The sequence below is a fragment of the Oncorhynchus tshawytscha genome, linkage group LG26 (genome assembly GCF_018296145.1).
Source record: "Oncorhynchus tshawytscha isolate Ot180627B linkage group LG26, Otsh_v2.0, whole genome shotgun sequence".
Taxonomy (NCBI): Eukaryota; Metazoa; Chordata; class Actinopteri; order Salmoniformes; family Salmonidae; genus Oncorhynchus; species Oncorhynchus tshawytscha.
The window spans coordinates 38,946,004-38,959,460 of NC_056454.1; the positions used below are offsets into that span (position 1 = coordinate 38,946,004).

A 13,457-nucleotide genomic window follows, 5' to 3' on the forward strand; every position below is an offset into this window, starting at 1 on the left:
TTATTTCAGTTTTTAATGCAGTACGTGCCATAGTAAGTATTCTTATTTCAGATTTAATGCAGTACGTGCCATAGTAAGTATTCTAATTGGTCAATATATGAGATACTGGATGCAAGGCCTTAACAAAGTGGTAGTTGATAATTGTTCGCACAAGTAATGACATGGCCTTTATTGAATCATTCTTGTTAGTGTCATTTTATACCAACTTAAAACCACATAAATACAGTGAACATTTAATGAATATTAGTTATTTCAAAAATGAAAATGTAAACAAGTCAGAGATCATTCGTACACAAAGGGGTTAAAAATGCAATAATTTTAATAACTAAGCATGTATTTACAGCAAGTGCTTGAGCAGGATGGCTAAAAGTCAGTGACCCGTCTGAAAGAGCCTACAATGGCGCAGGTGGCGCACCATTCACGGTATCTCCTGTACTCTCCGGTTCTCAGGAAGTACTGTCGACCCCGGTAGTTGGGATACTCGTAGAAGATCCAGAAGCCATTCATGATATTACAGGAGTAGATGTGGCGGTGGTGGAAACGATCAGACACACAGGGACAGTCATCCATGAATTCCATCATGTGACCACTGAAATCGGCCTTCTCGTAGATTCGCATCCTATATGAACCCCGGTACTGTGGAGCAAAAGAAAGAGCAATCAAAATGGCATCCAGTTGATACCGTACAGAGAGTAGATGGATAATATAATGGCAAGGTGGCAATAAATATCAAAATCCATTTCCTAGATAGTTCTAGGAAGCTCATGAATCTAAATCATAAAACAGAGATGATGTAATAAAGATAAATAAATGATGTTCTTATCCTTGCTACAACTCTCTTGTCTTGATAATCATTTTCAGGTACCTTCCTATGTCTCAGTAAGACATCCATACCCAGTCAGAACTTACCATTGGAATCATACGACATGATCGGATACAGCTGCTGAAGCCCATCCAACGCTGGTAATCAGTATACTCTCCCCTCCTCATGTAATACTGGTGACCCATGTAGTTGGGGCGTTCATAGATCATAAAACAGCCACTATCCACCCTGATGGAGTTACAGCGGCTGAAGTAGGAGTGCAGGTCTGTGCAGTCATTGCTGCACTCATAACTACGACCTTGGAAGTTCCTGTCCTCGTAAAATGTAATCTGCAAATCAAGAAATTCCAATGATAAATTTCACTTTGGGCTGATATAGGTGGGGTGGGACCCACTATACAGCATATACTGAGCACATTATATAGCAGACAAGGGAGTAAAATGGTCAGAGTTTACAGTTCAATAGCACAGGGAAAAAGTCCTACCTTGCCCATGGTCTCCGTTGGAGAGATTCCACATGTTTTCAGAGCTTTTTATACTATACCTCTTGACAAACAAAGTATTGTTATTCAAATGATCACATAGTTATAACTCAGGGTACTGGCACATGTTTTCCTTTTTGTTGGAGAACAACATTGGGTGAGAAATATGGATTTGTATTTGAAAAAACAGGATAAATAATTACTGGTTTGATGTTTTGACATGCATAGACAAAGGAAAAGACTAGTATGGTATCCACACGTCCAATAGACAATAGGTACAGAACAATATGGAACAGCCCCTTTAGCATTAAATATGGTGCGTAACACTAGAGGTAGCCATTCAGGTCCTTGCTATCCTGGATCCTTGGGACGTCCCAACCCTGACTTTACCCCACTGAAGTTGACATTTAAAATGGTTGAGGTAGGGATTAAGGTCAGTGTTAGGTAAGGGTTAAGGTTATGGTGAGGGTAAGGGTTAAGTTTAGGGTTCAGGGTAGGTACGTCCCAAGGATTCTGTATTGCACTAGCCTAGCCATTCACTATGCAATCTCATTTGCATTCTCAACCCATTTTATGCAAATGAGTACAGTCCGAAAAATGACATCCTGCTTGCAACACATGGAGTATTTACAGTACGTGATGTGTCAACATCCAATGTGTCATAGGCTACTTACTGAACATGAATCACAGCACCAACATGATTACGAACACATTTTTACTACAACTACATTATTACCTACCACCACCACCACCTTTACCATTACTAGTGCACCTCTGCTCGCTGAAGTCAGAAGAATTCAAGTGAGTTTTACATTTTTTGCCACATTCTAGCCTTTCTTCACTATCCATACCATAACTTACCATATCCATTGCCAAGGACAGTCCAAAACATCTCCCTTATTGGCCTGCTAAGCTAACGCTGTTCCCATGACCATCCTTGACTAATTACAGTTTGCTTTTACATGGTTAACAAACGATTTGTTTGTGTCATCCCTTTATCCCCAGAAATGCCAATCACCCCTGTGATTACATGTTTTGCATAAACGTTAACAATGGTATTGTGCTGGAAAGCAGAATGTAATTTCATGACCATTACATGGCTCTCTAGTTAACGGTAGTTGGCTATGCTGTAGGCCTAGATCAATAACAGCCAAGAAATGAAGCAAAGGTTGATATAAAAGTTTTTTTTATAACAGGCCATTCGATCATAGAATGTACTAATTATACATCGTTAAGTGTACATGATACTGGACAATATAGAAACATTTGAGTTATTTTGGCAGACTGATGGAAAGGTTACTGAAAATGTACCCCATAACACTTTTAAAAACATTTTAATCACAAATAATACCTGTGAAGTCCCGATCAAAAACATCAAACGCCATTTAATTATTCCTAAATGCTCATTGTTGTTCCATAGGACTGCGAGTTCTACGGTGAAATCAGTATATGTTAGAACCTCGTAGTTCACAACTTTAAAAAAAACCTGTTGTTTAATGGGAATGCGGAGTTGAGGATAGAATATAAAATAATGTCGGACTTTAGGCTAAACCCAGTGGCCAAAGATGGATGAAATTCCGTCATTGAAGTAGTTATAATTGAGCTAGGAAGGGTCCAGTTGTACCTCACCTCACAAGCCAAAGAAACTAGAAGAATGTCTAATTATTGGCCATGTTTTGTTGTCGCCTGTAGTTAGTTCATCTGCCCATAACGAACTCACTTCATAGACTGGGTTCTTGCACTGAACAAAGAAGTACTTCTTTCCATCTTCTTTCCATCTCACTTCCTGAAGGCTGCCATTGCATTTTAGTCATTTAGCAGACGCTATTATCCAGAGCAACTTACAGGGGTAATTAAGAAGAATAATTTATTACATTTGTAAAGCAGTTTTCATCATAAAGAATCATCTCAAAGTGCATAAAAGAAAAAAGAAAAGAAAATAGTTTTTTTTTTGTTACACAATTAAACAAACTGACACAAAGAACCCAGCTGACGCTAGGACAACAAGGAGCACAGCTCTCAACACAAAGCCTTCCTAAAGAGAAAGGTCTTTAGGCCCGTTTTAAAGGAGCCCAGAGTCAGTGGTGCCCTCAGGTGGTCTGAGAGGGCATTCCAAAAGCTCTGAGCGGTCAAGCTGAATGCCCGATCCCTCAAGGAGCAGAGCTTGGTCCTGGGAGCGTGGAGGAGCAGGCTACTGCTTGACCTGAGGTTGGGGTTATGAAGGAAGAGCAGTTCTTTGAGATAAGGAGTGGCATTGTCATGAAAACACTGGAAAGTCTGCAGGAGGCTTTTGAATTTAATCTGGAATGAGAAAGGGAGCCTGTGCAGAGATGCCAGGAAGGTGGGGATGTGATGGTATTTCCACACTCTCATCAGGATCCTGGCAACCAATTCGGGTTAAGTGCATTGCTCAAGGGTACATCAACATATTTTTCAACCAAGTCGGCTTAGGGATTCAAACCAGTGATCTTTCAGTTACTGGCCCAATGCTCTTAACCACTAGGCTACCTGTAGCCCGGATGCCTGTATATAAATGATTGTGTGACCTATACAGTATTTATCTTATACATTACTTTTGGAACTTCTTCATGAGCATTGTTGAATGTTAGGATCTGTCATGTCTTGACCCACATCTTATTGATTTATTAATTGACTGTGAAACAAGATTACTTTACTTTTGGAACTTCTACATGAACATTGTTGAATGTTAGGATCTGTCATGTCTTGTCTTACCCCACATCTTATTGATTTATTACTTGGCTTTATGTTAGGGCTAAAAAGTGTGTCAATATGTGGTACCGCTACAAAGACTATAAGTGGAGCAGAGAGTCAGTTTGGTTTATTGGCATGCTAAGGAGTTCTCAAGATAACTCACATTAGGTAGTCGCTTGATGAAGACAAAATGCAGGGTAAGAAATATTGTCCTTATAAATATTGAGATATTGCCTTATAGTAAACTCAGCATTTGCTCATTAACTCAGATATTGCTCATTAAACTCAGCATCTAACCAGATAATGATCTGGTTCCTTCATATTGTTTTAATTTCCTTGGTTATGTTACAGTATATCCTTATTATGAATTATGATATATCTTTATCTTATTTGATAAGTGCATTCTTGAAAATAAGCTGCATTCATATATCATTAAATATGCCATGTAAGTAAGATCGTAAGAACAAAACTACTTTATAAAAATCTGATTCTCATCTTTCAGCAATAGCAGGTACAGAGAAAGCAAAGGTAGTGATTAACATATATCTACATGCTGGTCTGTACAATTAGCATTAATATTCATATTTAATAGGTATATTAATAAATAATAATTGTATTCCAGTAGGCCAATGTGACTGCAACTATGTTGGGAAATGATGTAAATATATCACTAGCCACTTTAAACAATGCTACCTTATATAATGTTACTTACCCTACATTATTCATCTCATATGCATACGTATATACTGTACTCTATGTCATCGACTGCATCCTTATGTAATACATGTATCACTAGCCACTTTAACTATGCCACTTTGTTTACATACTCATCTCATATGTATATACTGTACTCGATATCATCTACTGTATCTTGCCTATGCTGCTCTGTACCATCACTCATTCATATATCCTTAGGTACATATTCTTTATCCCCTTACACTGTGTATAAGACAGTAGTTTTGGAATTGTTAGTTAGATTACTTGTTGGTTATTACTGCATTGTCGGAACTAGAAGCACAAGCATTTTGCTACACTCGCATTAACATCTGCTAACCATGTGTATGTGACAAATTTGATTTGATTTGATTTGAATGTGAATGTAGGATTTACAGGTACACTCACCGTTATTGATGTGATGCCTCAAATTCACTACGTTCTCCAGTCAGAACTACTGCATACTACTACTGAGTCTACTTCTTTTAGCATCATGGTATGGATAAATTCACTACGTTCTCCAGTCAGAACTACTGCATACTACTACTGAGTCTACTTCTTTTAGCATCATGGTATGGATAAATTCACTACGTTCTCCAGTCAGAACTACTGCATACTACTACTACTGAGTCTACTTCTTTTAGCATCATGGTATGGATAAATTCACTACGTTCTCCAGTCAGAACTACTGCATACTACTACTACTGAGTCTACTTCTTTTAGCATCATGGTATGGATAAATTCACTACGTTCTCCAGTCAGAACTACTACTGAGTCTACTTCTTTTAGCATCATGGTATGGATAAATTCACTACGTTCTCCAGTCAGAACTACTACTAGAGTCTACTTCTTTTAGCATCATGGTATGGATAAATTCACTACGTTCTCCAGTCAGAACTACTACTGAGTCTACTTCTTTTAGCATCATGGTATGGATAAACTCACTACGTTCTCCAGTCAGAACTACTACTGAGTCTACCTCTTTTAGCATCAGTCATGGATAAAACTACGTTCTCCAGTCAGAACTACTACTGAGTCTACTTCTTTTAGCATCATGGTATGGATAAACTCACTACGTTCTCCAGTCAGAACTACTACTGAGTCTACTTCTTTTAGCATCATGGTATGGATAAACTCACTACGTTCTCCAGTCAGAACTACTGCATACTACTACTGAGTCTACTTCTTTTAGCATCATGGTATGGATAAACTCAACCACAATACATGAACGGCTGGCTGATCCCTTATGGGCCCCATAACAGGGAGAGCGGCTCACGCTTTGTCTGCTTGCATTCTTTTGCCAATAAATGCATTTTTCTCACATATAATGTGGGGTTTAGTGATCAATCTGTACTTTTTGACATGAGTTATCAGAACAAACCAATATTCTAGTAATGATTAGGTGTTTTGATATCCAACATGGAACATAAATGGTTGTGGTGCTGTAATTATTTGTGTAGGATTTAGATATCTAGAGCCTACTGTAGAACAAGATCAATTATATATCTCAAATGCTCTACCAATAAACGTATTTAGACTGCGTAAAGAGATTTATTAAAATCAGCAAACTTTGTGTGAATTGTCACCAGTGAGGGACTCAAGCAATGGGATTGAGTTTTGAGAATATACCAATCTCAATGAAAAGATGAGAAGAAACAGAACACGTTTTTGATTACGAATCAAAGTTTATTGTGGACAGAGTGACAGTTGATAGTTTAAAATGGGAGCTGTGGTTTAGTTGAAGTCGGTGATCCTTCTGAGGGAGCCGATCTTGGGGCTCTGACCTCCCCAGTCGCTGAACCTCCTGTACTCACCGGGCCTCACATAGTACTGCCTTCCCTTGTAGTTGGGCTGGTCGTACATCAGCCAGTGGCCGTCCATCACGTTGCAGGAGTTGATGTCGGACATACGGAAACGGTCCTGGACATTGGGGCAGTCGTCGCTCAGCTCGTTCATCTGGCCGCCCATGTCAGGACGATCGTACATTCTCATTTTGTAGTTGCCGCGGTGCTGTAACGGGATCAAACAGGTGTTACATAGACATTACATAGTTATTACATAGTTACTACATGGTTACTGCATAGTTATTACATAGTTACTACATGGTTACTGCATAGTTATTACATAGTTACTGCATGGTTACTGAATAGTTATTACATAGTTACTACATGGTTACTGAATAGTTATTACATAGTTACTACATAGTTATTACATAGTTACTACATGGTTACTGAATAGTTATTACATAGTCATTGCATAGTTACATGGTCATTACATAGATATTATATGGTTTCTGTATGCTCAATTTGTATATTTCTTACATTTAATTAAATATAATGGTACATTTAGAGGTACATGTTGCTGAGGCTTTAGTTGAAATTTAGATGTATGTTATATTCAACAAATTTATGACTGATTTATCTCATGGCAGCTACATGTTATATGCAGGTAGCTCATATACGCACATCCTAGTCTATCAAAATGAATCAATAAAATACATGTTCAATATAATTGCAGTATTCAAATGTATCTGGTTATGACTTTGGCTCTACTATAAAGAATAGAAAATGTATGCCTGATATTTAAATCATTCAGTGAAAAACGATGACTTTCCTTCAGCTTAGTGTGTTGTGAAAAGGGTTATGAAATGTAATGTTTCAAATGATATATAACTGGAAGAGGAGCTGCTGCCTTGGCAACTGTACAACTGTAGATGCATTTCAAACCTTGTTACTCACCATGGGGATCATACGGCAGGACCTGATGCAGTCGTTGATGCCAATCATTCGCTGGTTATCGGGGTACTCTCCCCTCCTCACGAAGTACTGGTTTCCCATGTAGTTAGGGCGCTCGTAGACCATGAAGCAGCCGCTCTCAACCCTGAGGGAGTTGCAGCGGTTGAAGTAGGAGTGCAGGTCGGCACAGTCGCTGTTACACTCATGAGAGCGACCCTGGAAGTTCCTGTCCTCGTAGAAGATTATCTGCAAACAATCACATCACAGAATATCATTATCTCTAAAATTACAGGACTACTAAACTGCATGAGATCTGTCTGCTAAACTGGTTGTATTATCTGATATATTTGTAGAAACTGTGCACGTAAAACTAAGGGGAAATTAATGGAATATTGTAAAATATCATTGTAAAATTGTTTAGATTTCATCTGAAAAGTTGTAAAACCATGGACTTCTATCTTACCTTTCCCATAGTCATGTTGGTGGTGGATGGGGGTGACGGCTCAGTGCTCAATGTCCCTCAGTTCAGCACTGTCTTTTATTTTAAAAAAATAACACACACAGGGCAGCTGTGTGATTGCACAGCATAAAGTATTGTCATTCAAATATATCCCTCAGTCATGGTGATGATGTTTCAATGGTGGGGGTCTGTTGATGTATGAATGGCCGTGTGTAACCAGTTATTGTTCTATCACTCATGTTCATCACAATTCCCCCGAAAACACTACTGTATACCAGTCTGATACACTCACTGCACTGCATCAGCAAAACCTATCAACGCCATATTCATTATACAGTCGTCGTCAGCTACAGTACATGTTAGAGAGCCAATACACGGGCCACGAAATTAACAAATAATACTATTTGTATGAACTTAGCCTAGTTTATGCATCTTTGTAGAATAAACACATTGTAGTTATCAATTTACAGTAGCATAAAGGCTTCTCCTGTGGGGACAGTACTTAATTTCTAAGAGTGTATCATTGGTCAAGAATAGGCCCAGAGACTTGCTACCATCATGTGATCAAATGATATAGTCATCATTGATAAGTATTGGTCTATTCAATAGGTTTGTCAATATTACTTTATTACGTTTTCAAGAATCTAATCAAATGAACATGCCACATCAATGAAAGGCATTTTAACATTGTGAACATTGTTTTTGTCTGAAGATATTCCAATTTGAAAGTATAATTTTTGACTGTAGACTTTGTAATAAGTTTCCTCTTCTAGGTATTTGTTAAATCCCATCATGTTGTTCAGGTTTGTTTCGACATCTTCTCTAATTTAATTGTCACTTTCTCAATCCTTTTATGTTTGTGTTTTATACCAAGAACAGGAAATGAGATGATCCATTCATGTGCAGTGAGGGTGGGGTATACAATCTCTTAACTTGAGTGATTGTATCACTCAAATGATAGCAAGATGGCTTTATGATGTTGTATATTCTATCACTGAGCCTGATGTCCGGGGTGAATATTCAAAGAGTTATTGTCCCACCATGAGTCCTGGCTAGCCGCAGAGGAGCTGGCCACAACGTTCAATTAATTGAGAGCAGGGTATGTTCAGTAGTACATGATTGATTGAATGGAACCCATTCTAGCACTCTTTCTGACCCATTTTCTGATTCTCCTGCACTCAAAGAAAAAAGGGTGCTATCTAGAACCTAAAAGGATTCTTCGGCTTTCCCCGTAGGAGAACCCTTTGAAGAACCCTTTTTGGTTCCAGGTAGATCCCTTTTGGGTTCCATGTAAAACCCTTTCCACAGATGTTTCTACATGGAATCCAAAAGGGTTTTACCTGGAACTGAAAAGGGTTCTCCTATGGGGATAGCTGAAGAACCCTTTTGGAACCCTTTTTTCTAAGAGTGTGTAACCGCAGGTATTATAGGGTACCCCGTTCTCCGGTAGTTTGAGTGGTTGTAGAACAGCAAGTTTCCTCCTTTCACATTGCAAGAGAAAAAGTTGTTGATGTGGAAACGATCCTTTATGCTGGGACAGTCGTTCACCAGATCCATCATCTGCCCACAATATTCTAATCTCTCATAGAGTCAGTCGCATGTTGTAGGATCCAGGCACCTGCTATTGATTAGAGGTGAAAAAAGCTGCTATAATCGTACAATCTTAGAACTTCTATCTTTATCTGATAATCAGAGGACCATTACAAATCTTTACACCCCCACTCCTGCTCACACACACCTGCACCAACGTATAAAAAAAATGTACTTAAAAAAAAAAATATTCAACAACTAGGCAAGTCAGTTAATAACACATTTTTATTTACAATGACGTCCTAGGAACAGTGAGTTAACTGGTCTAGGAACAGTGGGTTAACTGGTCTAGGAACAGTGGGTTACCTGGTCTAGGAACAGTGAGTTAACTGCCTTGTTCAGGGGCTGAATGACAGATTTTTACCTTGTCAGCTCAGGGATTCGATCTAGCAACCTTTCAATTACTGGCCCAAACACTAGGCTACCTGCCACCCCTAATTAACATTCAATCATAGGAATAAAACAATTATTTATTAATTTAGCAATTATCTTCCAATAGCATCTTAACCCAGAATTCCACAACTGGTACAGATGTAGGATCTTAATTTGATCACAGTTGTTACAAAGAATTTTCCTGCACAGCAGGAAATGCTAACTTATAGTTTAAAAAGGTTTCTAAAGTTTGTAATTTCCACTGTGAAATTCCAGACTTGATTTGCCTTGATGAAAAATGTATCAACCCCTAAAAATGTAACTTCCTGTTGCTCCAGGATTATTTTCCTGCTGTAGCAAACTGGCTCAAATTAAGATCCTACATCTGTATAATTGGCATAACTCTCACACCAGATTAGAATGCTCCAAGTTTACTTTTTGAGAGTGAAATATACAGAGTATACTATATATCTATAGTACCAGTCAGAAGTTTGGACACACCTACTCATTCAAATGTTTTTCTTTATTTTTACATTGTAGAATAATAGTGAAGACAGTAAAATTATGAAATAACACATATGGAATCATGCACAGTAGTAACCAAAGAATTGTTAAAAAAATCTAAATATATTTTACATTTGAGATTCTTCAAAGTAGCTGCCTGATGACAGCTTTGCACACTCTTGGCATTTGTGTTATTTTATAGTTTTGATGTATTCACTATTATTCTACAATGTAGAAAATAGTAAAAATAAAGAAAACCCCTTGAATGAGTAGGTGTGTCCAAACTTCTAACTGGTACTGTAACTGAAAATACTTTTATAGCGAAAATATTGATACTTTCTGAATGTACTATTTGAAAGTGAAATAACCATATAATACAAGTACATTTTTTGCTTTTAGTTCGGGAAATTGTGAACTGACAATTTATTAACTTTTCATAAAATGTTTATAAATATACATTTATTAACTTTTCATAAACTGTTTGTACATTTATTAACTAGTTTTTTTTCCGCAAGGGCAGTCAAACAAACAGAGAGCTCACCAAGGGAATGATGTGGCAAGAGTTTGTCATTGATGCTCATCCAACGATGGTAGTCAGGCTACTCTCCTGGACACAGGTAGTACTGGTGGCCAGTGTAGTTGGGCTTCTCCTATCATGAAGCATCTACATGTCACCTTGATGGAGTTACACCGGCTGAGTAGAACGAGCATGTCTGTGAAGTCCCCACTGCACTCAAATGACGGCCACCATAGTTATTGTCTTCATAGATGATGATCTAGGCATAAAGTTGATATCATGTTGTTATAAACCCATAAGGTTGAAATACTTCCCCCCCTGTTTAAATCTAATTAGCATACAAAACAACTTATTTGTCTTTTTTTTGCATTGGATGGGTCTCAATCCACCGCGTTTGCCGATGTCTCACTTTCGCATCTGCAGTGAAATGTGACAGAGCTAGAGCATTGTTTGTCAGACCATGAAACATCCAGAAATCGGTCTTCTCACAAGATCGTCTGTAGTGTCCGAATGGTGGGACTCGTCTGAAGTCAGTACAGCCGATCTGACAACTTCTGTCTGTAGTGTCCGAATGGTGGGACTCGTCTGAAGTCAGTACAGCCGATCTGACAACTTCTGTCTGTAGTGTCCGAATGGTGGGACTCGTCTGAAGTCAGTACAGCCGATCTGACAACTTCTGTCTGTAGTGTCCGAATGGTGGGACTCGTCTGAAGTCAGTACAGCCGATCTGACAACTTCTGTCTGTAGTGTCCGAATGGTGGGACTCGTCTGAAGTCAGTACAGCCGATCTGACAACTTCTGTCTGTAGTGTCCGAATGGTGGGACTCGTCTGAAGTCAGTACAGCCGATCTGACAACTTCTGTCTGTAGTGTCCGAATGGTGGGACTCGTCTGAAGTCAGTACAGCCGATCTGACCATTTTCTTTCCCTCACTTCGGAATAGTTCAATGAAGTCCATTTCCAAATGTTGGAGTGGATATTCTACAAAAAAAATGTTTTTAAGTAGTTATCCTCTAGGCCATTAAGTCTTTCCTAACTTGCAGTGTTTCCTAACCTGCTATACCACCTGGTGTGTCCTAACCTGCTATACCACCTGGTGTTTCCTAACCTGCTCTACCACCTGGTGTTTCCTAACCTGCTCTACCACCTGGTGTTTCCTAACCTGCTCTACCATCCTTCCTCCCTGTTGGCACATGGCTCTGCCCATGTGTCAATATTGCTGCATATCTAAACAACGACTTAGGTAAGATTAGTAAATTATCTTTATGTCTGACATTATCTTGTAGGATCGCCCCTTTCATTTTCCACATGTCCAATTCTTCCTGGGGCGTTTGTTCTTGGCTATCCTGTAACAATTCTCTGTCAAGTGTCTTCTTTAAGATTTGTCTGTGCTGCTTAGTATGGTTTAAATGCATGTGTGCTCTCTGTGTAAATAGTAACCTTTCTCTCCTTTCTTATTTCGCATGCTCTAGTCAATGCTACTATTTTGGCCTGCTGTGCAGAATAATTTGTGGGCAATGGTTCAGTGTCTAACACCTTAGTTCCTGAAACCAACTAAGCTTTCATTCCCCTTTTAGTTGGGGTAACAACTACTTTCAACAAAATCATCATATCTCTTCCTAGCGAATTTACTAAACAAACACTTAAAATAAAACTAAAATACCTGCCTGCCCTCCTCACTTGTCATATTTTTTAAACAAATGGAGCAGAAAATATTTCCACTAATTAATATCCTAAAGCTAAGCGAACCAAATTCCCTTCCCCTTATATTCTTATTCTGTCTTTTCTGTCTGTCACGGTATTATTTCTGTCCCCCATTTCTCGGGAGAGCCTTACACTCTGCCATCTAATCCTGTTTATATTTTAACTATGCTGGTCTCCACGTAGTAACTGTTATCTACCCTTTCTGTCACTTCTATCTTCTCTCCCCATGCTACTCCCAAACCATCAAGGTCTCAGCAGTGGGGGGAGGGGCTTCTCCCTCTGCCTTTCCTTCTATCTTCTCTCCTTCTGCTACTCCCAAACCATCAAGGTCTCAGCAGTGGGGGGAGGGGCTTCTCCCTCTGCCCTTCCTTCTATCTTCTCTCCTTCTGCTACTCCCAAACCATCAAGGTCTCAGCAGTGGGGGAGGGGCTTCTTCCCTCTGCCCTTCCTTCTATCTTCTCTCCTCCTGCTACTCCCAAACCATCAAGGTCTCAGCAGTGGGGGGAGGGGCTTCTCCCTCTGCCCTTCCTTCTATCTTCTCTCCTCCTGCTACTCCCAAACCATCAAGGTCTCAGCAGTGGGGGAGGGGCTTCTCCCTCTGCCCTTCCTTCTATCTTCTCTCCTCCTGCTACTCCCAAACCATCAAGGTCTCAGCAGTGGGGGGAGGGCTTCTCCCTCTGCCCTTCCTTCTATCTTCTCTCCTCCTGCTACTCCCAAACCATCAAGGTCTCAGCAGTGGGGGGAGGGGCTTCTCCCTCTGCCCTTCCTTCTATCTGTCTGTTGCTCTTTCTTATAACAGTCAGTATCAAATATGGGTTCTGTTTCCAAATATTGACTAAATGTCTC

At 39.4% G+C, this 13,457-nt stretch overlaps 2 protein-coding genes across 2 annotated transcripts; both read right to left on the reverse strand.

Annotated features, from left to right (window-relative positions):
• Window positions 1–301: 301 nt before the first annotated feature.
• LOC112224964 (gamma-crystallin M2-like) lies at window positions 302–1,384 on the reverse strand. The gene is made up of 3 exons (XM_024388551.1): window positions 1,308–1,384; window positions 910–1,152; window positions 302–636 (listed from the first exon to the last, which is right to left on the reverse strand). The coding sequence occupies exons 1-3, from the start codon at window positions 1,314–1,316 to the stop codon at window positions 364–366; spliced, it is 525 nt and encodes a 174-aa protein (XP_024244319.1). The 5' UTR covers window positions 1,317–1,384; the 3' UTR covers window positions 302–363.
• Window positions 1,385–6,395: 5,011 nt separating this feature from the next.
• Window positions 6,396–7,996, reverse strand: LOC112225607 (gamma-crystallin M2-like). The gene is made up of 3 exons (XM_024389705.2): window positions 7,929–7,996; window positions 7,469–7,711; window positions 6,396–6,740 (listed from the first exon to the last, which is right to left on the reverse strand). The coding sequence occupies exons 1-3, from the start codon at window positions 7,941–7,943 to the stop codon at window positions 6,465–6,467; spliced, it is 534 nt and encodes a 177-aa protein (XP_024245473.1). The 5' UTR covers window positions 7,944–7,996; the 3' UTR covers window positions 6,396–6,464.
• Window positions 7,997–13,457: the final 5,461 nt, after the last annotated feature.